At 55.4% G+C, this 23245-nt stretch overlaps 2 protein-coding genes across 5 annotated transcripts; one reads left to right on the top strand and one right to left on the bottom strand.

Annotated features, from left to right (window-relative positions):
• Positions 1-1294: 1294 nt before the first annotated feature.
• HMGA1 (high mobility group AT-hook 1) lies at positions 1295-10067 on the top strand. Of its 3 annotated transcripts, none has more exons than XM_066359615.1 (6): positions 1295-1432; positions 1675-1787; positions 4992-5136; positions 6788-6871; positions 7499-7549; positions 8852-9043. In XM_066359615.1, the coding sequence occupies exons 3-6, from the start codon at positions 5035-5037 to the stop codon at positions 8903-8905; spliced, it is 291 nt and encodes a 96-aa protein (XP_066215712.1). In that variant the 5' UTR covers positions 1295-1432; positions 1675-1787; positions 4992-5034; the 3' UTR covers positions 8906-9043. The 3 variants fall into 3 exon arrangements, with proteins under 3 accessions (XP_066215712.1, XP_066215711.1, XP_066215713.1); XM_066359614.1 differs by having other exon boundaries at positions 4992-5169; XM_066359616.1 differs by lacking the exon at positions 1295-1432 and having other exon boundaries at positions 1677-1787; positions 5026-5169; positions 7499-7553; positions 8855-10067.
• A 132-nt stretch (positions 10068-10199) lies between these two features.
• Positions 10200-12550, bottom strand: SMIM29 (small integral membrane protein 29). Of its 2 annotated transcripts, none has more exons than XM_066361444.1 (5): positions 12465-12550; positions 11274-11457; positions 11074-11099; positions 10671-10776; positions 10200-10508 (listed from the first exon to the last, which is right to left on the bottom strand). In XM_066361444.1, exons 2-5 carry the CDS (start codon positions 11382-11384, stop codon positions 10443-10445), a joined length of 309 nt encoding a protein of 102 aa, XP_066217541.1. In that variant the 5' UTR covers positions 11385-11457; positions 12465-12550; the 3' UTR covers positions 10200-10442. The 2 variants fall into 2 exon arrangements, with proteins under 2 accessions (XP_066217541.1, XP_066217542.1); XM_066361445.1 differs by lacking the exon at positions 12465-12550 and adding an exon at positions 12186-12237.
• Positions 12551-23245: the final 10695 nt, after the last annotated feature.

Raw genomic sequence — 23245 nt, 5'->3', positions numbered from 1 at the left:
CGGCCGAGCACGTGCTGCCCCGGGTGGGGGCTGGGCCCACTCCCGCCTCGTATCCCCACCCCCACCGGAAACATTCCTGAAACATTCTTGAAACCAGGAGGCCCGGCCCCTCCGGCTCCCCATCCCGCTTCTACTCTGCTCAGGGTTTTCCTGGAGTCGCCCCTCCACCGCCAGCGTGCCCCTTGAGGAGGGGGCTGGGCCGGGGCCTTGGCTGACCGGAGAGGAAGAAAAACATGAGTCACAACCCTGTCACCGGGCCGCATTGCAACTCCCTGCATCACGGGAGGTGTGGAAGGCCGCCTCGGGGACCAGGCGCGGGAGGGAGGTGCGCTTGGGATAGGCCCCGGCCCGGCCTGCAGGGCGCGCCACTCACGGCGCCCTTTCTTCTCCCACCGCCCTCCCCGCCATCTTTCCCCTTGGGCTTCCTTTTCGGCCGCGCAACAAGTCTTTGTTGAGCCGGCGCAGCGCGCCCGGCTTGGCGGGCATGGCGCGCATGGCGCGCATGGCTCGCGTGGGCTCAGTCCCTGCCCTCAAAGTGCTTCCAGGCGATCATTGGCTCACGCTTTCTTGTTTCTTAAAAGTCCCAGCGGATGGGGGCCAGGGCGCTAAGTGGGAGGAGAGCGTGCTTCTGAAGGAACCTTCCCTAAGGTTTACCTGCGCCGAACCCTTTTTTTTTTTTTTTTGCTTTGCTTTAAGAATTCACCTTGATTTTGGTTCACTCAGGGCCATTAATAAATTGAAACTCTGGGTTTCACAAGATCCACTGTTTGAGTTTCTTAAGACCTTTATTTCACCAGCCACACGCGGGTTGGCACTGAAATGGACATGCTGACACCTGTCCGCCCAGGGGAAGGGGGGCGCCTATACGTGGGCAAGGGGGCGGTGAGTAGGCCGCGGAACTCTCGAGCCCGCGTGTTTCCACCCCTCCCGCCCGCACGGACCCCGCCGACGCCAACGCCATCCAGACCCTCGCGCCCCGCGGGCGGCAGGCCCACACGTCCCGAAGGCCCCTAGAGGTGACTGCCGGGGGTGGGGGGCCGCCCCCCGTTCCAGGCAGTAAGGACACCCTCCGCCTCTAAACCCACGAAAAGCTCCTTGGCGACCTGTCTGTGCCCTTTCCCAGGTCTTCCGACCAGAGACAGTGGGGAGTGGGTCGGCACCTCGTGTTCTCAGCCCGCCCCCGGCTTCGGAACTGTTCGCCCCTCCCCGAAGTCAGCACCCAACAGCGGGGCGGCTGGCGGGCGGCCGCCCTTTTAAATCCCCTGGCTCATTTGCATGGCCCCGCCCCCTCAGTGACACGACTGGCGCGGGCGGGCCCGTCCCCCCTGCCCCTGGGTCGCTCTTTTTAAGCTCCCCTGAGCCGGGGCTGCGCTCCTCTAATTGGGACTCCGAGCCCGGGCTATTTCTGGTGCTGGCGCGGCTCCAAGAAGGCGTGAGTTCGCGGCCCCTCCGGTGGCTTCATTTTTTTAATATATATCATTTAATTAAATTATTTATTTATTGAGGCCGCGCACTGGCGGTGCCTAGCTTCCTGCCCCTCGCCATCCTTCGGGGGAAGGGGGAATATTTTTGTTCCCCCGCCTGGATGTGACACATAAATACCCCGCGGGGGCCTGGGCGGCGAGCACGCGGCGGTGGCGGTCTCTGAGCGCCTCTGCTCTCTCCCGGTTTCAGATCCGCATTTGCTACCAGCGGCGGCGGCAGCGGAGCCAGGCCGGTCCCCAGCGCCCAGCACCGTCGCTCCTAGCAGCCGAAGAGCGCACCACAGGCCGGCGGCCGAGCTCGCGGTGAGTCGTCCCCGGGGCCCGCGACGGAGGGGGGCGCCCGCGCCCCCGCCGCTCCTCCTGCAAGGCGCCGGGGGCTGCAGCGCGCGCCTCCAGCTTTATTCCCAGGCCCGGACTGCGCGAGCCGCGGGCGGAGGAGGGCCGCGCGGCGCGGGGGCGGACGGCGGGGCCCGCAGGCGTGGGGAGGGCGCCGGCACCCCTTCCCCCGCGCGGCGGGCGCCCTGCGGGGGGCGGGGACCCGGGAAAGGCGCGCGGTGGGGGAGGGGGCGCGCGGCTGCGGCGAGCGCGACTTGTGCACCCGGCGGATCCCGATGCACCTCGCGCTCGCCGCTCCCGCCCGAGCCCGGGCCCGGGCCGGGCCCGGGCCCTGGCTGGGGTGGGGTGGGGAGAGGAACTGGCTGCGGCGCAGCGGGAGAGTGGGGGGCCGGCCGTCCCTCGCAGCCTGGGGAAGTTCTAGAAGTGAGGGGGATGGGCAGGAACCCCGCAATTCGGCCCAGCCCTTACTCGGCCTTTACCTGGTGCTCCCTTCCGCAGATGAGGCCGAATCGCGGGCCTGGGTTTGGGGCTTCACCTCGACCCTACCTCTGGCCCGGCCCGCGCGCCTCCTCAGCCCCTGGGCCAGGCCTGCCCTCCGCCCCCACAAACTGGTTTCTCTGCTTTACTGGGCTCTGTTGGAACTAGTCCCTTTGACTCCCCGTTTCAATTTATGTTCCTGGGGCTTTATTTTGCGGGGAGAGCGCGTAGGGAGGTAGCTTTCTTCCTCTCCCCCGTGCCCGCGCGCGCCAGGTTTCCTGCCCCAAGGCGGGCTTGGGTGCCCCCTCTGGCAGGAAGTGGGGCCGGGTGCACCCGCGTGGCGGTGCATGCGGTCGGGGTGCATCGGTTTCCCGCGCCTGCTAGAGCGGCCTGCGCCCCTCCCCCCGCGCGTTATGGCCCCTCGTCCCGCCGGTCGACCTGCAACGTCCAAGCGCAGGCACTTGCAGAGTCGCCCTGAGGCGGGGTGTGGAGCAGGGGGCCACAGGGACTTAACCAGCCTCCAGGAGGGTAAGGAGGGTGTTCTGCTAGAGGGTCGCCAGGAACCTACTCCATCCTGTTCGTCAACTTGCTGTGTGACCTTAGGCAATTTAGCAGAGCTCTCTGGACTACTTTTTTGGGAAAACTAGGTAGTCTCGTGGTTTCCTGGGGTCATTCCTGCAGATTATTCTCTTAGCATTTGTGGAGTGCACATTGTGGGCCCCATGTACAGAGGAAACAAGTTTGAGTCCTAAAAGGCATTATAAATGGAAGGATTGAGATTGGGCCCCTAACGTGGTTTCTGCATGCCTGGTCTGTCTGATGTTCAGAAACAGGTGGTGGAAGAGACAGCATTTGTTGGTCTCACAAGAGAGGAGGGCCTCAGGCCTTTGTTCAATTCATGGAGGTCTGGATTTGGGGTAGGTGGGGGGATTCAAGGGCCCCCCACAGTCAGAGGTAGGGGGAAGCACCAGATGAAACAGGAACCTCCAGGGAGACCCACCAAGATCCCAGCAGGTTGGGCCCAGACTGTTTAGGATTAGGGACCAGCTTCATCTAAGGAGAACGTCTCTCTGAGGGGGCCTCCCGCAGACCTCATATGAGGTCAGTACTCATTTAGCTGATTAATTTTGATGTTTAGTTTGAAAGGGGACCTGTGGTGTAATAGAAGATTCTAATCACTGCCTGTAATTACAGAGTAGGCCAAGCCACTAATGATGAAACAGAATAAATCGCCAACCACCTTGTTTAAAAGGGTCTCCAAGTCTGAAATACTATAAAGCAGAATAATGACTAGAAAAAGCCCCACCGTCTGGAGCATCCCCAAACTTTGAGGATGGGGGTCCTCTGGAAGTCACAAGTTTGCAAAAATGTCGTCCGTCCCCCCCCCCCCCTTTGGGTTAAAATTGGTAATTGTCTGGAAATCTGAAATGGGGAAAGAAGGCATTTTCAAATGTCCTAGTTCTCATTTTGGATGAAGACATCTCCTTGTTTTGGCACTTTAAAACTATTGTCTGGCTTGGCCCTTGGAGCAGTCTGGAGAGGTGGTTGAGGCAGGTAGCTATCTTACATTTACCCCCATTTTACTGTCTCGGGCTTTCAGAAGTGGAGCCACTTGGGCCCACCCTTTACCAAAGGCAGCCAGGTTTCGGTCCACGTGGGGGTGTGGAGCAATAGATATCATAATTCAAGTCTTTTGTCTGTGACTTGGGGATAATACCAGGGAAGGCAGAGATGGGAAAGTGGGGGGGGCGCTCTATTCTTTTTAAATCTCTAGAAGAGGTTCCCAACTGCAGATTGTAGGTGTCCTTGCAGGCGGAGAGTTTAGATAAACTGGAATAGTGGGGCTGACTAAACCAAAACAGACTTCTAAGATGAGGGAACATGCTAGAAAAAGACCAAGAAGCTTTTAGGGTTGGCCTTGCCAGGGGGCCCGCTAGAAGGGTCTGTCTCAGTTGGAGATGCCCTTCCTGTAAGCCGCATCAAAGGGAAAGATCTCATCTGACTGCAGGTGGGCAGGATGGGAGGGAAGATAGTAGACCCATCTTTCAGTTTGGGGCTCCTTTTCCTCCAACTCACCCACCGTGGTTCAACCGTCTTCCCATTTTCCAATTATGTCCCCCATCTTTGGATCCCAGGCAATTTCCCTGGGAAGGAGCAGGGGGGGGGGCACTGGTGAGGTCTGGGCACCGACCCTGGCCCTGTAATTGGTATGGAGTGTCAAGGCTGGCCCTTCTAGCTTCTGGTCCTGAGACTTGGGCCTTGACAGTATTGTCAGCGAGGGGGGTGGGGGGATTGCAGCTTGTGGCTGCCATGGGCCTGGGGCTCATTTCCTCTGCTTACCTTTCCTCCCTTGCTCCCTGGGCGCTCCCCAGGCTTTGTGAAAGGGCAGAAGCTGGCTAGAGAGAGGGGCTGCGCAGGGCAGCCTTACCCTCAGAGCCAAGTTTGGGCTGCATGTGCCTGAGGCCCTGGCCCTGTGTAGGTGGCAGGGTAACAAAGAGCTCTTCTGAACAGGAGATAAGGAGCTGATTAGGACCAACGGCCCAGCCCCACCCCGTGGCACAGGGTGGGAACCCAGGGCACCCCAGGAGCAGGCCGCCTTGCTGCGGGGCGCTTGCAGTGGGGGAGGCACAAGGGTAGGAGGTGGCCGCAACAGGTGTGGAGGTGTATTGTCTGAAGCCGCGTCCCTGCCTCCAGCATCCCCAGCATCGCTCCTCCGCCTGCTTCGTAGGAAGGGAAGATGAGCGAGTCGAGTTCGAAGTCCAGCCAGCCCTTGGCCTCCAAGCAGGAAAAGGACGGCACCGAGAAGCGAGGGCGGGGCAGGCCCCGCAAGCAGCCTCCGGTGAGTCCCGGGACGGCGCTGGTAGGGAGTCAGGTGGGTGTCCACGTCTTTGCCTCAGTTTACCCCTTTGGGCTAGGGAGGTACCCGGTGTTTTGGCAGGCGAAGCAGGAATGGAAGGGTGCAGAATCATTCCTGTCTGTGTCTGCTCCCCGCACACGGTCTGCATGTCCTACCTACATTCACCAACCCTGTCGCATCCTCCTGAGACCCGGGGACAGAGTGGGGCTGAGCCTGTGTCGGAAAGCCCCAGCCCATGACCCCCTGCTCACACAGGCCCGTGCTCGCTGTGGTAGACCACCCACTCTGTTTCCAGCCCACCGTAGACCAGTGTGTGTATGGGATAGCAAGGGTGAACTAGGAACACAAAGAGAAATAGAAGCCTAGGATTTTTAATCGTGAGCATCATCACACATATCACCCCGTTGATTTACTATAAAAGTGTCTATGCTCATCGGCAGTTTCTGTACTTCCTGGGCCAGTCACCGGGACCCATTCGCGGCCGCACTGCCGGAAGCCCTGGACTGGGCTTTCCCTTTTGCTCTGTAAAAGAAAACGAAAGCTCAAGAGATGGAAACTGTTGGGGAGTTGGTGGCAGGGGGACACCCTGGGGACCCTGGTGCGGTCCTTCCACAGGGTTAGAAGGCCACCTTGCACGGTGGGGCCACCTGTTCCATGGTGGAGCTCTCGGTCTCTCATGGAGCAGCGGCTGTGGGTGAGGTCCAGTTACTTCCCCTTCCTGGGGAAGAGGAGGGGAGACTGAGGTCAGTCCTTGTCCCCCTACGCTATACGGCAGGCCCCATCAGGAGGCAGAGAGAGAGAGTGGGCTGCCCTGGCTCTGGGAGACACGAGTCATGAAGAGCCTGGGTGGCATTCAGCTGCCTCTCTCTGCGCCCAGGATATGGGGGAGCTCATCCTTGTAGTCTGGTTCCCTGGGCCTCCTCGCCGGCACGTTAGCTGGGGTGGGGTGGGGGTCAGAACGGAGTGTTGAGTTACCGGCCCGTCGTTAGCAGCGGCCCGTGGGAAACCGTAGCTGACGTGCCTTTACTGCCCAGCTTCTATGCATTATGCAGCAGCTTTTTATTCTGCCTCGGGCTTATTAAAATTTTAGTGGCAACAATGGCAAGGATCTCTGGGGTTTCTTCTCCCTGGGAGGCTGCCTGGAGGGGGCTGGTTTGCAGGTAGAGGCTGGAGGCTCCCTCCAGGGGGAGGTGTCCTTTCTACTCTGCACCCTCGCAAGTGTCCAGCACATGTCATCAGAAATGATCGTGGCCCAAGGCTAGACACACGTCTACGTGCTTCATTTAATTTTCATGACGCCCTGCGGGTAAGTCTTGTCACCATTTATAGATGAGGAAACTGAGGCTCAGGCAGTAAGTGGTTTTCCAGGATCTTCGGGTGAGTCCGAGGCAGAGCTGCCTGCCTGTCTGCACCCGTGATAACCTTTTCCAGAGGTCTCACTGTCACAGGGAGGGACTTCGCAAAAGACGGTCAAACTGAATTCCCAAGGACTTGCCCGGGCCATGTAGATTCCTGGGTCAGGGTGTGATGGCTTGCTGACTTGAACCCTGTCGGTTTGGGGTCTGGGGATATCTTCTGAAAGGGGTGGGACAGGTGGCATCTGTTTCTGACTGCTTCTCTCTCCTCTTTGCAGAAGGAGCCCAGTGAAGTGCCAACACCGAAGAGACCTCGGGGCAGGCCAAAGGGGAGCAAAAACAAGGGAGCTGCCAAGACCCGGGTGAGACTTGGGGGGGGGACGGACAGTGCGGTCCTAGTGCATGAAGGAGGGGAGGCGAGGAAAGGGCCGGCTTAGCCCAACTCGGCGCCCTCTGTCCCAGTATACGGGTGGCAGGCAGTGGGGCTTTGCTCATTGGGGAATGCAGGGTGATGATGACAGAGGTCTCACTTCTGGGTCTTTGGTCCTGCCTAGGACAGTGGGGAAATCAAGTCAGAAGTCCTGCAGCAGCCCCTGAGCTGAGAATGCCACCTTCCATCGGGGGGTCCCTTGGGTCCTGAGAGAGTGGGGGGAAACCAGGGGAGGCCAGCTTCCCGCAGGCCTTGGGCTTTCAGTGAAGTTGTTTTGTTTTTTATTTTATTTTTTTGTAAGACACGACTCATATCCTCTGAGTCATGGGTGGGGGAGGGAGTGGGGGGCGTGTGTGTATATTTGGGGGGGTAACGTGGTGGTCAGTCATCACCAGCTGGACTGGGGTGGGCCTGCTGGCTGGGGCGAGATTCCTGGGCTGTCCTGAGCAGAGGTAGGCAGCTCTGTCCCTCTGCTCCCTCACCATCCTGGGCTCCGGTCATGGCGTGAGCACTGTCAGGGACATGCGTGACTTAGTGGGTCTTCTTTTTGACTGTCTAGAAAACCACCACAACTCCAGGAAGGAAACCAAGGGGCAGACCCAAAAAACTGGTAGGTGGGGGCGGCGTGCGGCCTGGCTCTCAGGGGCGAGAGGTGCTAAAGAACGTGGCGCCTACCTGACCCTGTGGGTCCACGTGGGAAGACCACTCTCCCTGACCTGCAGGGCCAGGGATGCTAGGACATTGCATTTTATGCAGGACCCAAGAGAGGGGATGGGATTTGCCCAGGGCCCCGGCTCCTGGCACCTACCCTAGGGCTTTTAAAGGGCTGTGTGTCCATGAGAAGTGAGAGGCCCCAAGTAACAGACCCTTGTCCTGCATAAAATGCAATGGGGGATGTCTTGGCTTCTTGGGGGGGGGGGTCTCAGATGTCCTCTTGTTTGTCCTCCATTATAGAAATGAGGAAGGACATCACATGGGGGAGGGGTGGGGTTTGCCTTTGCCCTGATCCTGGTGAGAGGAAGAAACTGCGCAAAGAGCTCAGCCGGGGGGCGGGCCAATGCAGGTGGGAGCTGAGGTTGATCCCACGTGGAGGCGCCTTCCATTTCTGGGCCCCCAGATAGCTGGCAGTGGAAGGAGGCGTGCCAAGTCAGGAGACTGCCTCTAGGGGGCGCCCCTCCAGTTGGCCCTTTCCTCTCCCCAACCTGCTCCCTGAACTCCCTGAGGCATCCGTTCTTTCCTCGAGCTGAGCAACTGCCCGGTTTGGGGACAGGGGGTGCTGGCTGGGCCCCAGGAGTGAGTAACAGGAAACAAGTTGTTTTGGAGTTTGCCTGGCACGGGGGCTGCAGCCCCTGTGGTGTGCCGACATTCCCGCCCCGTGAGTGAGCCCCGGCTGGACACACTTCCCCTTCCTCCCCGCCCTGGCCCGGGGTCAGCCTGCGGCCACCGCCCCACAGCCCGGGCAGCTGCCTGGTCCAACCTGGTTCTCCCGTGCCCTGCCAGCTGCCCCTTCCCGTTTCCTCTCCCTGCCTCCCGGCGGCCCCCCCCCCCCCGCTGTGTTCCCTTCCCCCCCAGCGCTCCCTTCCCCGCGGACGCGGACATGCTGCTGCACGGAGGTCTGCTGGTCCCAGGTCCCCCCACCACTGGCCCCAAGGCAGGGGAGGGTGGCTGTGTGAGAGCAGCCGCGTGTGTGTGTGTGGTTTTTTTCCCTCCCCTGAAATTCTTCCTTTTTTTATGAATGAAACCGGGCTGTGGAGGTTGCTGAGTCACCCACACACTCAGCCCTGACTCATCCCCTTCTGAAGAGCCAGGGAGAGGTGGGGGCTGGAGGCCTGTGCGCCCTCCCCCATGAATGGGGATGGAGTGGAGGAGGGCCGGCCTGGCGCACGAGCTCACGGCCCTGCCCACCTCATAGGAGAAGGAGGAAGAAGAGGGCATCTCGCAGGAGTCCTCAGAGGAGGAGCAGTGACCGGGCCGCGCCCCCCACCCCTGAGGAGCAGTTTCCTCCTGGGACTGGACAGCTCCGCTCCCCTGCCCCGCCCCCGTCGTCCCCGGGCCCCGGTCACCACCACCCCTGCACCCGCCCGCCACCCGCACCACCACACTACACAGCACACCAGCCGCTGCAGGGCCCTGGCGGCCCGAGTGGGGAACAGCGTTCCTTTGGTTTCGGTTCCCAGACGCCCCTCACCCGCCCACGTGCACTCACTCACTCGCCCTCCTGGACAAAGCTGACTTCTCACTTAGCCGCATCCTGCGCCTGCTGCGTCCTTGCTCCCTCGGTGGTGGGGACATTGCTGACTGGGCTCCTGGTTTGGGGGGGGTCCCTTTCCCACTCTTACCTCTGGCCTCCTATTAAGGGGCCTGGGAGGGCTCCCCGGCCTTAAAGGGGCCCGAGCGCCATCTCACTCTGACATGCCCGCTCCACTGTACTGGCGGCGACAGCAGCATGTGTGGTCATGGATAGGGCTGGTTGGCCCAAAGATGCCCCACCAACCTGTGTCTCACAGGGGCAGCTCACCCCTGCCTTCCCTGCCTTGCGTAGGCCCTGCTCTAGTTTGGGCGGCCTGCTCTGGGGCACAGGAAGAGAAGGCAGGAGGGGTGTGAGCCCCCTCCCCTGTCTGCTTCCACTCTAGGCTTGAGTCTCCCCTCCCCTAACATGGGGCACTAACCAGGAGCCAGCCTTGCCTGCCCCCCCTTGCTCCTCCCCACCCCCCAAGGTTCTGGTTCCATCTTTCCTCTGTTCACAAACTACCTCTGGACAGTTGTGTTGTTTTTTGTTTGTTTCATTCTTAGACATCTGTTATTGCTGCTGCTATCAGCGCCAAATTTCATCCTCACTGCCTCCTGTTCTGCCCACACTCCCCTCCAAGAGACTCTTGGGAAGGGGCCTGGGGCAAAGCAGGCTGGGAACCGGCAACCCCAGTCCCAGGGAAGGGGGGCTCTGCCCCTAGGATGCTGCAGCAGAGTGAGCAGGGGGGAGGGGCCCGTGTTGATGGCCAACAATAGAGCCACCTTCTCCCCTTGTTCTGCCAGGGAGGAGATGGCCGTGATTTGTCCCAGCCTGGGGCCCCCCCTTTGGTTTCCTATTTGCAGTTACTTGAATAAAAAAAAAAATATCCTTTTCTGGACTGTTGCCTTTTTCTCTGATATGCCCAGAGCAGATAAAGGTGGGAACCAGGGTTGGGGGGGGGGGGGGGAGGACAAGAGTGAGTCAGCTCCGAGAAAGGTCATCTAACACCCTCTTGAAGAAATCACACCCCTAGCCACAAAACATTTTATTTACAAAATATATATACTGAACACTATACATCAGGCCCTGTCACCAGTGAGAGAACTCCAAAACCTAGTTGGGCTGGAGAAGGATGGCGCCCATGGAGAGCTGCCCTGATGCCCCCGGGAGGACCAGTGAGCCCACAAAGCGAAGGGCTAGGGAGCAGTGAGGTGATGGGTCTGGGGCCGGTGGGAGGCGGGATGGAGACCCAGCACGCAGCAGGGCAAGGGAGTCAGGTTCTGACATCCAGCAAGGGCATCCGCTTGTGCTGGTAGCCGCTCTGCCAGCCGTGCACCACCTGTAGGGGAGCAGGCCACCACTGGGCTCCGGCCCCTGGGAGTCCACTGCATGGTCTTGGAGGAGGAGCCTCCTCACAGCAGAGACACCACCCCCACTCCACCACGCAAACTCACTGCCGCAAGCGCTCACCTTCGGGTCTCCCACTGCCGCAAGCGCTCACCTTCGGGTCTCCCACGTCAGAGAGGAGCTCCTGCTCGGCCTCGTGTAGCTCCTCAGCGGGGTCGTAGCTATACATGGGGAGCAGGTGGTGGCGAAGCCGGTCCACCCTGGGGGGCAGGCGAGGGGGGGTTCAGCCTGGGACCCCCTTCCTCAAACATCTGCCTGCCCTGTCTCCAGTCCCCCAGGCTCTAAGAACACATGGACCGTCCTACAAGGGGCCTCTCCGCAGCGGGCAAGCGGAGCCTGGGCAGGAAGACCTAACAAGGGGATGTAGGGGTTTTCAGGCTCCCATCAGGATAGCTGAGGGGCACCTTCCATGTGTGTGGAGAACTCAGATCCTATGGGAAGAAATGGAAGCCAAATGTGGGGGAGGTCGTACTGGGGAGGGAGACAGGGACACTCACCGCTTTTTCTTCTGGACATACATGACCTGTAACAGAGACACAGCACTGTGGAGGCTGGGAGCCCAGGACAGCCCACCCGCCTCCACCCCCGCTAACAGCAGGACAGCGGAGATGTCGTATGCAGGCCTGACCAGGCCCATGCAGGCCGCCTGAGCCAAGGTGCAGGGGTGTATGTGTGAATGGGGGGGGGGGCTCCTTACCACAGCCACCACCACCCCGACCAGGGTGATGAGGAAGAAAGGCACCAACACATAGCCCACCATGGAGTCACTGTTGGCCTGGGGGGTATTGGGGACCGTGGTGTTACTCATGACATCGGCAGTTGGAGGGCTGGGTGGTCAGCATGGGCAGTAGTGCCTTGGGAGGGCGCCTCCGCTGGGCTCCCTGGGGAGGAAAAGGGAGGTTATCAATTACACCCACGGTGACAGCCAGGCTCGGGATCCCTTTCCCAAGAGCTGATGAGGTATCCAAACTTAGGTTAGGCACTGGGACGAGGAATCCTCCAGGCTAACGCGGGGTTAATCCTCCAGTGACTCACAGCAAATCCGGGGCACTCAGGGGAGACCCAGACTCAGGGACTGAGTTCTGCCCAGCTCCTATCCCCAAGTCAGGGTGGGGCCCAGCTCAGGTGCTGGCCAAACATTTTTGCAGATCTCAACTCCAGGGGAAAGGTTAGACATAGGTTCCCAGCTCCTGCCCGGACCTCCTGAGACACTGAGCTGCCAGCACCTACTCAGTGCAGCAAAATGGGGAGATTAGGAAAATAGAAGGGTCCTGTACTGTGGCCTGAGCGGGGGAGGTGGGAGCATTTGAAGAAGCCTGCCTTAGTCCTGATCCAGTCCCCACACTTCAGGCTGAGGTACCCCCCTGCCTGGGTGGACACAAGTGGTTAGGGCTGGAGTGCATCTGTGAGTTGATGTCACCTCCCTGTGGTCCCCACTCAGGGCTCTGTCCAGGTCCCTCCTCTTCTGGCCTGGGCTGACAAGCGGCGGAGAGGGTCAGATCCCATGGACAGATGCAAGAAGACTGTCCATGGGCGGGTGCACATAGATGCCCACGGTCCCAGACCCTGGTTCGCTGGAGTCTCCACCGGAGGGCAAGGTGTGAGCTACCTGTCCCGTTGTTCGTGGGTTCACCGGGCGTGCCTAGTCGCACGCACAGCGTCCCATACTCTAGAATACATGTCGAGGTGCGGAGGGTGTCAGGCCGCTCCTAGGATGCGAACCAGCAACGGCGAGCGCGAGGTAGTTCCCAGAGCTCTGGGAGGCTCAGGCCGGGAGAGGGAGGCTTGCAGGGAGCTCAGAGAGGCCCCGGCATCCTGCAACCCCGGCACCCCGAGGCGTGGACTCGTGCCGACGCTCTGCAGCCCATCCAACCCGGCCATGCCTTACCTCCCACCGCAGCAGCCCGGACAGGAACGCCCTCGGTTGGCTCCAGGGCCCCGGAAGAGCCAGGAGGCGCGTGATCAAAGGACCCGGGGAAATGGGCGGAGCCTCCGATCCGGGGCGCAGCCAATCCCGTGGCGGAAGGCAGCCGGCCCGGAGACTTCTGGAGCTGCCAATCCCGCGGCGCGAAGGCGGGTACGGTCGGGTTGCAGGGTCCACCCGCGGCGGTAGGGGGCAGCCGAGGGCTGCGCAGCGGGGGGAGGAGAGCGCACGGGGCGGGGCGGGGCGGGGCGCTCGGTTTCCCGGCGTGCCCCGGGGCGGACCTCAGCTGAGCCCCCACCCAGCCCCGGGACTCAGATTGCGAGGCGCGTGCTGGCGTCCGCGTCGCTGCTCTTCGAATTGGGACCCAGGTGTGGAGCCAAGCCACGCTCTAACGTTTAGCCTAGGCGTGCATGCGGCGTGTCGGCACGTTCCCCACGGCGTGACTCTACCTCTCGCGCGCAAGGCCTCCACGTGTGTCCTGGGGCACCCCGGCCTCTGGGTTGTGCGCAGGAGTAGTAGCTGACTGCGTGAGCTCCTCCCTAGCGCGAGCCCCCGCACTCTGCGCCTGTAGTGTGTGTGTGTGTGTGTGTGGCAGAGACTGAGAGAGGGACAGGTGAGGACAGACAGGAAGGGAGAGAAATGAGAAACATCAGTTCTTCCTTGGATCACCTTAGTTGTTCATTGATTGCTTTTGCCTTGACGGGGGTGGGGTGGGGGGTGGAGTGGTACAACAGAGCGAGTGACCCCTGGCTCAAGCCAGCGACTCTTGGTTTCAAGTCAGTGACCATGGGGGTCATGGCTATGGTCTCATGCTCAAGCCAGTGACCTCAGGGTTTGAACCTGGGTCCTCTAAGCTCTATGCATTGCACCACTGCCTGGTCAGGCAAGCCTGGTCTTTTTTTTTTTTTTTTTTTTTTACAGAGACAGAGTCAGAGAGAGGGATAGATAGGGACAGACAGGAACGGAGAGAGATGAAAAGCATCAATCATCAGTTTTTCGTTGCGACACCTTAGTTGTTCATTGATTGTTTTCTCATATGTGCCTTGACCGCGGGCCTTCAGCAGACTGAGTAACCCCTTCCTTGAGCCAGTGACCTTGGGTCCAAACTGGTGAGCTTTTGCTCAAACCAGATGAGCCCACGCTCAAGCTGGCGACCTCAGGGTCTCGAACCTAGGTCTTCGCTCTATCCACTGTGCCACCGCCTGGTCAGGCAAGCCTCAAGTCTTAGGGCCTATGAACCAGGTGGCTGTGAGGATGAACCAGTACAAGGAGGAAGGAGGCTAGTGCAGGGCATCTGGGAGGTTTCATGCCCTGTCAGCTTCTTTGGGCTGGTAGGGGCACCGACAGAGCAGCGGGGTGAAGTCCCCTGTGTTACAGGTATTTGCTAATGGTCCAAGCTCTCGTGGTCTGATAAGTGAAATACCGCACACTTACTGGAGAAATCCGAGTAAGATTGATGGAGTTTATCAATGCCACTATTCTGGTTGTCATACTATAGTTTTGCATTGTACTATACTAAAATGGAATAAAAATATACTCAAGTAATCCCAACTATATAGGTTTGCTAAAGTTATTGGGAGAAGCTAGCCAAAATGTACAAGGGGATCTCAATTATTTCTTACAACTGTGGGTGAGTCTTCAATTACCAGACCCTTCCCTGCTCCCCCCACCTCCCCCCGCCCCCCCAATCACACGCAGTGGGGCAAAGTGCAGACTAGGCAGGTGATGGAAACCACCTAAGAACATAAAGGTTGTGTGAGGTCCTCTTGGGGCCCCAGGAGCTACTTGGGAATAACTGGGATGACCTAGGTCACCCTATTTTTTGCCAGAGGCAGCCAATGGCATGAACATAGTTGAGTCACTTGGTCTGATCTGACCTGTTTCCTCAGGCCTTTCCAGAGAAGGTTTGAAGAGGGCAGGTCTGGTGCAGCGATGACTCAGCAGGGAACCGGAGAGCAGGTGGAAACGGGTCTCTGGCTTCCAGGCACCACCAGCTGATGGTGGTTGGGAACCAGATACAGGGAAGGAATTCAGAGAACCGGAGGCTTCAGGCAGATTTCCTTGTGTTCTCAGCCCTTGGTGAGTCTGACCAGTTGGGAGACCACTCATCTGAAGCTTCTGCCAGAGCTGAGGGCAGAGAGTGGGGGGAAGCTCCCCAGGAACGGCCTGCCTCGCCTTGCGAGGAAGTGGGAATCAACTGATAGGTTTTATTTTATTTTTTCTCTATTTCTTTTTCCACAGTATTTGTTAATCATTTGTTTATATCAAGAGAAACTCTGTCCCTTAGCCCAGACAGTCATGTTTCATGGTTCATAGTTCAGGAACACAGGTCAGTGAGAAACTTCCATGGAATCCAGAGAAATTCTTTACATTCCCAAATGGCTTTGCACTCTGAAAGACACCAGTCTTCCTCATCTCCTCACTTTGCTGGAACGGTCATTTCCATAGACGTCTGCACAGCCTTCTTTCTCAGTTCAGCCACAGTAAGCTTATAGAAAGCTGCGACCCCCTGGGACTCAGCGATCACCCCAACAAGGTGGAATTGGGGACACTTGACGAGAAGGCCACGCACCTGAGGTTTTGTCACAGCACTGGAAGCCCTGGTAGTTATTCTTCTCAACACCATCGTCCTTCCTGACTCAAGTGATAGGTTTTAGAACCCACACCCCCTTGGCCGCCCACTCACCCAACCTTTGTCCCCATCCTCAGGGCTTCTAACTATGTAACTTGGGGCTTAGTGGTCCTAGGGGCAGGCCTGGTGGTCACATTGTCTAGGCTGGTGTGTGGAAAGGGGCTGGGGTCTCATTGTCAGAGACCGCAGTTTGTTTGTTGTTGTTTTTTATATAAAATTGTCTAAGCTCCTGTGTATTCATTTATTGATTCATTTGACCACTATTTAAACTATTTATTTATTTATTTATTTTTACAGAGACAGAGAGAGAGTCAGAGTGAGGGATAGACAGGGACAGACAGGAACGGAGAGATGAGAAGCATCAATCATTAGTTTTTCGTCGATTGCTTTCTCATATGTGCCTTGACCATGGGCCTTCAGTGGACCAAGTAACCCCTTGCTTGAGCCAGCGACCTTGGGTCCGAGCTGGTGAATTTTTGCTCAAACCAGATGAGCCCACGCTCAAGCTGGCGACCTCGGGGTCTCGAACCTGGGTCTTCCGCATCCCAGTCTGACGCTCTATCCACTGCGCCACCGCCTGGTCAGGCGCAGTTTGTTCTTTTACTCCTAGAAGAAAACGCCATTGTGAACTACGCAGGGGAGGAGAGGCGACCCCAATTCAAGAATGAGTAAACTGAGGCCATGCGCAGTGTAACAACTTCCCAAGGGCCTTGGCGTGATGGGCAAGAGCAGGGCAGAACGGGATGACGACAGGTGGGCCCTTCTTCCAGGACAGCGCTGTGCTGGCAGCTGCCGCAGGGCTGCGTTTGAGGCCTGCTAGTTCCTGCCATGAGGCTTCCTGAGACCAGGTGTGCTGTGCTAAGTTAAGGATGTCTACTGTGAACCCTAAAGCAACTAGTAAAACAACAGTTATAGCCAACAAAATAGATAAAGTAGAATAAAAAAAATACTCAAGAAATCCCAAAGAAGGCAGAAAAAGAGGAAAGGGGGAACAAAGAACAGATGAGAGAACTCAAAAAATGAATAGGATGAGAAACTGAAACCTAATTATATCAAAGTCACATTGAAGGTAAACGGAGCCTGACCAAGCAGTGGTGCAGTGGATAGAGCATCGGGCTGGGATGCAGAGGACCCCGGTTCAAAGCCTCGAGGTCGCAGGCTTGAGCTCAGGCTCACCAGCTTGAGTGCAGGGTCACTGGCTTGAGCCCAAAGATTGCTGGCTTGAGGCCCAAGGTCGCTGGCTTGAGCAAGGGGTCACTCACTCTGCTGTAGCCCCCCAGTCAAGGCACATATGAGAAAGCAATCAATGAACAACTAAGGAGCTGCAATGAAGAACTGAAGTTTCTCATCTCTCTCCCTTCCTGTCTGTCCCTATCTGTCCCTCTCTCTGTCACAAAAAAGAAATAAACAACCAACACTAACAAAAAAAAAGGTAAATAGACAACTCAATTAGAAGGCAGAGATGTCCTAATGGGTAAAAAAGCAAAATCAAATTATATGCCACCTGTAAGAAACCTATTTTAATATAAATATTTAAATAGAGTAAAAGCAAAAAGATATTCTTGGCCCTGGCCGGTTGGCTCAGTTGGTAGAGTGTCGGCCTGGCGTGCAGAAGTCCCGGGTTGATTCCCGGCCAGGGCACACAGGAGAAGCGCCCATTTGCTTCTCCACCCCTCCCCCTCTCCTTCCTCTCTGTCTCTCTCTTCCCCTCCCGCAGCCGAGGCTCCATTGGAGCAAAGATGGCCCGGGCGCTGGGGATGGCTTCTTGGCCTCTGCCCCAGGCGCTAGAGTGGCTCTGGTCAGAACAGAGCTATGCCCCGGAGGGGCAGAGCATCGCCCCCTGGTGGGCAGAGCATCGCCCCTGGTGGGCGTGCCAGGTGGATCCTGGTCAGGCGCATGCGGGAGTCTGTCTGACTGTCTCTCCCCGTTTCTAGCGTCAGAAAAGGAAAAAAGAAAAGAAAGAAAAAAAAAAAGATATTCTATGCTTATGCTAATAAAAAGAAAGCTGGGAAGGCTGCAATCATATCGGACAGAGCAGGTTAGATAGCCAGCCGGGAATATATAGACTTGAACAACACTGCCTCTCAACCAACTTGACCTGATTGACATCTAGAGAATTTCCCACCTAACAGTGGTAGATTACCTATTTTCAAGGGCATGTGGAACATTTATCAAGACAAATCATATTCTGGGCCATAAACAAGTATCAGTAAGTTAAATAAGGCTTCAAGTCCTACAAAGTAGGCTCCGATCACAATGGAATTATATATTACAAATCAGTAACAGAAAGATCCTTGGGAAATCCCCATATGCTGTATTTGGAAAATGAAGAACACACCTCTGGATCAAAAAATAATTAGGCAATATTTTTAACTGAGTGAAAATGAAAACACAACATATCAATTTGTGGGACACCTCTATACACAGTATTAAGGAAAATTAATAGCACTAAACGCCTTTTTTTTAAAAAAAAAAAAAGTCAATGATCTCCTCTTTTGCCTGAAACCAAAGTACATGGAAGAAAATAAAGATCAATGCAGAAATCCATGAAATAGAAAACAGAAAATAGAGAAAAATCAATGAAACCAAAAGCTGCTTCTTGAGAAAATCAACAAAATTGCTAAATCTGTAGTCAGATTGACCAGGGAAGAAAGAAAATACAAATCACCAAAATCAGGAGTGAGAGACAAGAGAGTCTACAGATAATAAAATTATAAGGAAATATTAGGAACAACTCTATGCTAATAAATTCAATAACTTAGTTGAAACGGAGAACATAAATTATCAAAGTGCGCTTAAGAAGGAATAGATGAATTTATAACAATCTAGGTTGAGTCGATACTGTCTTGGCTTCAACAGCAGACATTAATTTCTCCCATCCAGTTCTGTACACATACATGCACACAGCCTTTATGTTGTTACACATTCATCGCCATGCATGGGGTACATGTTTACATGGGTTTATAATTATTGTTTTGTGCATGCCTTTTAAATTGTATGAAAACAAAAAAGAGGGATTATATACATAAAATAGAACAATACCAGTCTCTATATTTACCTTGAGGTTACCTTTATTTTTTTAAGTGCGAGATAAAGAGCAATACACAGACAGGAAGGGAGAGAGATGAGAAGCATCAACTTGTAGTTGTGGCACCTTAGTTGTTCATTGACTGCTTCTCATGTGTGCCTTGACCAGGGGGGCTCCTGCTGAGCCAGTGACCCCTTGCTCAAGCCAGTGGCCTTTTGGCTCAAGCCAGTGATCATTGGGATCATGACTATGACCCCACACTCAAGCCAGTGACCCCGCACTCAAACTTATGAGCCCATCCTCAAGCTGTTGACCTCAGGGTTTCGAACCTGGGTCCTCAGTGTGTCAGGTCAACGCTCTATCCACTGTGCCAAAACTTCCTGGCCAGGCTACTTATTATTTTAAAACAACATTTTATTGATTTTAGAAGAGAGAGAAAGGCAGAAGGGAGGAGCGGGAAGCATCAACTGGTAGTAGTTGCTTCTTGTATGTGCCTTGACTGGACAAGCCCCAGGTTTCGAACCAGTGACGTCAACATCCCAGGTCAACACTTTATCCACTGCTACACCACAGGTGGTACATTGCAGTCACTGTTTACCAGTGATCTTTTTCTTTCTTTCTATGGCTTTGAGTTTTCATCTAGTGCTTTTTTCTTTTCGTCTGAAGGACTGCCTTTGGCATTTTTTTGTAGAGCAGTTCTACTAGCAACAAATTCCATTAGTTTTTGTTTATCTGGGAATGTCTTAACTTCTCCTTAATTTTGAAGAATAGTATTTCTGGATGTGCAGTTATTGGCTGCCAGGTTTTCTGTGTGTCTGTTTCTTCTGTCGGTACTTTAAATATATCACCCTACTGGTTTCTGGCAATAAATCAGCTGTTAATCTTAGGATGTTCATTGTAATCTCCAATGTAATCACTAAGAACACAATTAGGAAATGAGGAGGAAATCAAAATGGTACACTAGGAAAAAACATACAAAGGAGGCAGCAGAACAAAAGAGATATGACATGGAAAACGATATTATGGTCAATGTATGTCTTTCACTATCAATAATCACTTTACATGTAAATGGGTTAAACTCACCAATTAAAGACAAAGATTGTTGATGGTAGCACAAAAGAATGAATTTATTTTTTATTTTATTATTTATTTATTTTTAGATTTTATTTATTCATTTTTAGAGAGAGAGAGTAGAGAGAAAGAGAGAGAGAGGAGAAGGGGAGGAGCAGGAAGCATCAACTCCCGTATGTGCCTTGACAAGGCAAGTCCAGAGTTTTGAACCAGAGACCTCAGTGTTCCAGGTCCACGCTTTAGCCACTGCGCCACCACAGGTCAGGCAGAATGAATTTATTTAATGTCACTGAATTACAGTATTTTAAAATGGCTAAAAAGCCTGACCAGGCATTGGCGCAGTGGATAAGAGTGTTGGCCTGGGAAGCAGAGGACCTAGGTTTGAAAACCTGAGGTCACCGGCTTGCGTGCAGGCTCATCTGGCTTGAGCACGAGCTCACCAGCTTGAGTGTGGGATCACAGACATGACCCCATGGTCGCTGGCTTGAGCCCAATGGTTGCTGGCTTGAAGCCCAAGGTTGCTGGCTTGAGCCAAAAGTGGCTGGCTTGAGCCAGGGGTCACTGGCTCAGCTGGAGCGCCCCCCCCCAATCAAGGCACATAAAAGAAAGCAATCAATGAACAACTAAGGTGCTGCAACTATGAGTTGATGCTTCTTATCCCTCTCCTTTCTTGTATGTCTGTCTGTACCTGTCTGACCCCGTCTGTCCCCCTCTCTCTCTCTCCCTTAAAAAACAAAATAAATAAGTAAAAAAATAATAATAATAATAAACACAATGGAGTGCCCAGTGGGTGATCAGTGCTTATTTATTTTATAAATGAGTTCATGGAGTTAAAGACAGGTGAAATGAAGGGCCAATGCCCAGTGAGCGGGAAGAGGAGACACACAATGAAAGAGGAACCAAGACTGTAGCAAAATTTCGTTGGTCACCATCACGTTGCGCATGCTCAACCAAGAGCCCTGTCCCCACTACCCTGCTACCCTGCGGCTTCAAATACGTCACTCAACAACTTGGAAACTCCAAAACGTAACTAATACTATCCATCTCATAAATAATTGTTTATTGAAGGAAATAACTTACATACGATAAAGACTGGGTATATAATAAAATGTTCCGTAAGTGTAAGGGTCTATTTCCTTTCTGGTTGAAAAAGCAAGTTACTTATCAAGAGCTGTAATGATACAAAAATCACAAAGAAGAAAATAAAATTCTTCACAATCCCAAATTCAAGAGGGTGCTTCCTTCAAGGACTTTTCTCACGCTGGCTCACTTATTTTTGTGAAGTTACCTTGTGTTCTGGGTGCGGGCGACCCTACTACTCTCCCACCGTGCTGGCCGCTCAGGCTGTTCTTCTGGAAGCCCACCCTCCCTCTTTCGGAAGGGCAGAGAAGGGGGCCAGCTCTGGCAGGAGGGAGGAGCCGAGGAAGAGCTTGCAAGGAGACACTGGCCAACGGAGCCGGTCAGCCTCGGCTCTCACCCTGTTCTGGGATAAAAGGTCAGCAGGCTTAAGGCAGAGAGGGACCCACAGTTCCCAGCCCTGTCGCTGTGACATCACTGGCATCCCGAGGAGGTGAGGCTGTTGTTGGGGAGCAGCCTCGGTTCCAGGGTCATCAGAGTGCCGGGCGCGCGGCCACTCCCATCCCAGTCTCCAGCGCTGTCCAGGGCCCACCCAGACCCCCGACCCGTAGAGGCCCCTTCCACACAGGTAACTTCTCTAGAGCTAACCGGAGGCTCACTCTCCTTCCAAAGCAGGTCAGGGCCAAGGCTAGGAGGGCAAGGCCCATGAGGTGTCTGTCCTCTACACACCCAGAAGGGACTGCGCGGGGCCTTGAGGCTCCCGGGCGGCACTGGAGGCATCTGCAAGGTATTTGCTTCCTCCCTCCTCCGCCCTTTCTTGGCCTCCTGAACCTCTTCCACACCCGAACCATTTCCTCACTTGTCCGCCAGACTCCTCCGCGAGTCAGCTCCTTCCGCCACGAGGTGGGGACCAAAGCACCCCCTCTCTCAGGATGACCGTGCAGGTGCGGACCCTGGACCCTGGCCCTGTACCGGCAGTAGGGGGTTCAAGGAAATCATGTGCACTGGTGGCGGACGACTTTGTACACTGGAACGCGCTAGTGCAATGGTAGCTGCTATAACTGGGCCGCTCAACTTGCTCAGATCGAGTTCTCCCCGAGTAAAACGAATTCCCCTTGACTTATCCTCCCTTAAATCAAAGCAGAAAGAGAAGGCCCGGGAAGGAGCCTCAGGACCCAGGCTTCCATCAGCCTTTGTTCTGATTGGTCAGTGAAGCCATAGGGAAGGGCCTCCCCGGCCACCCCCGCTCCACTCTTTTTTTTTTTTCTTTTTCTTTTTTTGTTTTTTTTTTCTGAAGCTGGAAATGGGGAGGCAGTCAGACAGACTCCTGCATGTGCCCGACCGGGATCCACTCGGCATGCCCACCAGGGGGCGATGCTCTGCCCATCTGGGGCATCGCTCCTCTGCAACCAGAGCCATTCTAGCGCCTGAGGCAGAGGCCACAGAGCCATCCTCAGCGCCGGGGCCAACTTTGCTCCAATGGAGCCTTGGCTGCAGGAAGGGAAGAAAGAGACAGAGAGGAAGGAGAGGGAGAGAGGTAGAGAAGCAGATGGGCGCTTCTCCTGTGTGCCCTGGCCAGGAATCGAACCCGGGACTCCTGCACACCAGGCCGACGCTCTACCACTGAGCCAACCAGCCAGGGCTTCCCCGCTCCAAATTACCCCCACCCCCACCCCCCACGAAGGCCGTGCGTTGCTTCCAGGTTTGGGCAAAGTGAAGGGGTGTTGTGGGGGCGGTTGCTGAGAGGAGAGGGTGGCAGTAGGCATACATTCCTGTGCTGTGAACACTTCCCAAAATGTCATCTGGCGCTGTGCTTCCTCCTAAGTCTGTTTCCTAGGCATCTGCTCTGAACCACTCAGCTAGAGACCAAAAACAGAGACTCTCCCCGCCTTCCGAAGGCGCCACAAAGCGCCACCTAGGGGACGTCTTGGAGCAATTTCCCAAAGGAGAGTCCCCGCATGGGTACTGGGGCGCGATGCAGGCTGGGTATTTATTTGGAGAATTGCACCATGTTCTGTGAGGCCAAGGCCGGCGGCGGGAAGGGAGGCTGCAGAGGCCAAGTCACAGAACGTGCTGGGTACCAGTCTAAGGAGCTGGGACTTGACTCAGAAAGCTACGGGCAAGAAGAGAGTCGGAAGTGTGGCCAGGGATGCGATGGAGGGCAGGAAGGGTCGGGGAAGTCAGACCACTGGCGGGGGTGGGGGGCACTGGAGGCTCCGTGGAGGGGAGGCAGGAACCCACGGTGACATCGCAGCAATGGTTTCCTCTGGGCAGGCTCAGCTCTAGCATAGGACGGGGGAGGCACAGGGATGGGTTCAGGGTTGAGATTATGAAGGGAGGCTGCAAGGGAAGCACATGGGGGCAAGAAAGGTGGAGTAAAGAATAAGTGAGGAAATGATGAAGCGATGGGCCTGGGGTTAGACCTGACACTGGCCAGACAGTTTGGTGGCCAGAGCAGAAGAACCATTTCTATTTTTTTTTTTATTGTTCTATTCTATTCTATTTTAGAGAGAGTCAGGGAGAGAGAGGCAGAAAGGCACATCAGTTGAGCTGTCCCTGTATGTGCCTTGATGAGGGATCAAATCAGCGATCTCTGTGCTTCAGGATGATGTTCCAACCAACCGAACTATCCAGCCAGGGCTTAATTTTTTATTGACTGACTGATTTTTAGAGAGAGAGAGGAAGGGGGAGAGAGGCGAGGGGGAAGGGAAGCATTGATTTGTTGTTCCACTTAGCTATGCATTCCCTGGTTGCTTCCTGTGTGTGCCCAGACCGGGGACTAAACCCGCAACCTTGTCGTTTCCAGATAACACTTAACGGACTGAACTAACCGGCCAGGGATCGGATAACCATTTCAAAAAAGACATTTTCATGTTGAGACAGAGGAGCTGGCTATTTGCAGGATGGCCAGAGATCTGGATTCTTTGCTCAAGGTTC

Source organism: Saccopteryx leptura, chromosome 1, assembly GCF_036850995.1.
Source record: "Saccopteryx leptura isolate mSacLep1 chromosome 1, mSacLep1_pri_phased_curated, whole genome shotgun sequence".
In the NCBI taxonomy this organism is placed as follows: Eukaryota; Metazoa; Chordata; class Mammalia; order Chiroptera; family Emballonuridae; genus Saccopteryx; species Saccopteryx leptura.
This window is presented reverse-complemented; position numbering and strand designations above follow the sequence as displayed.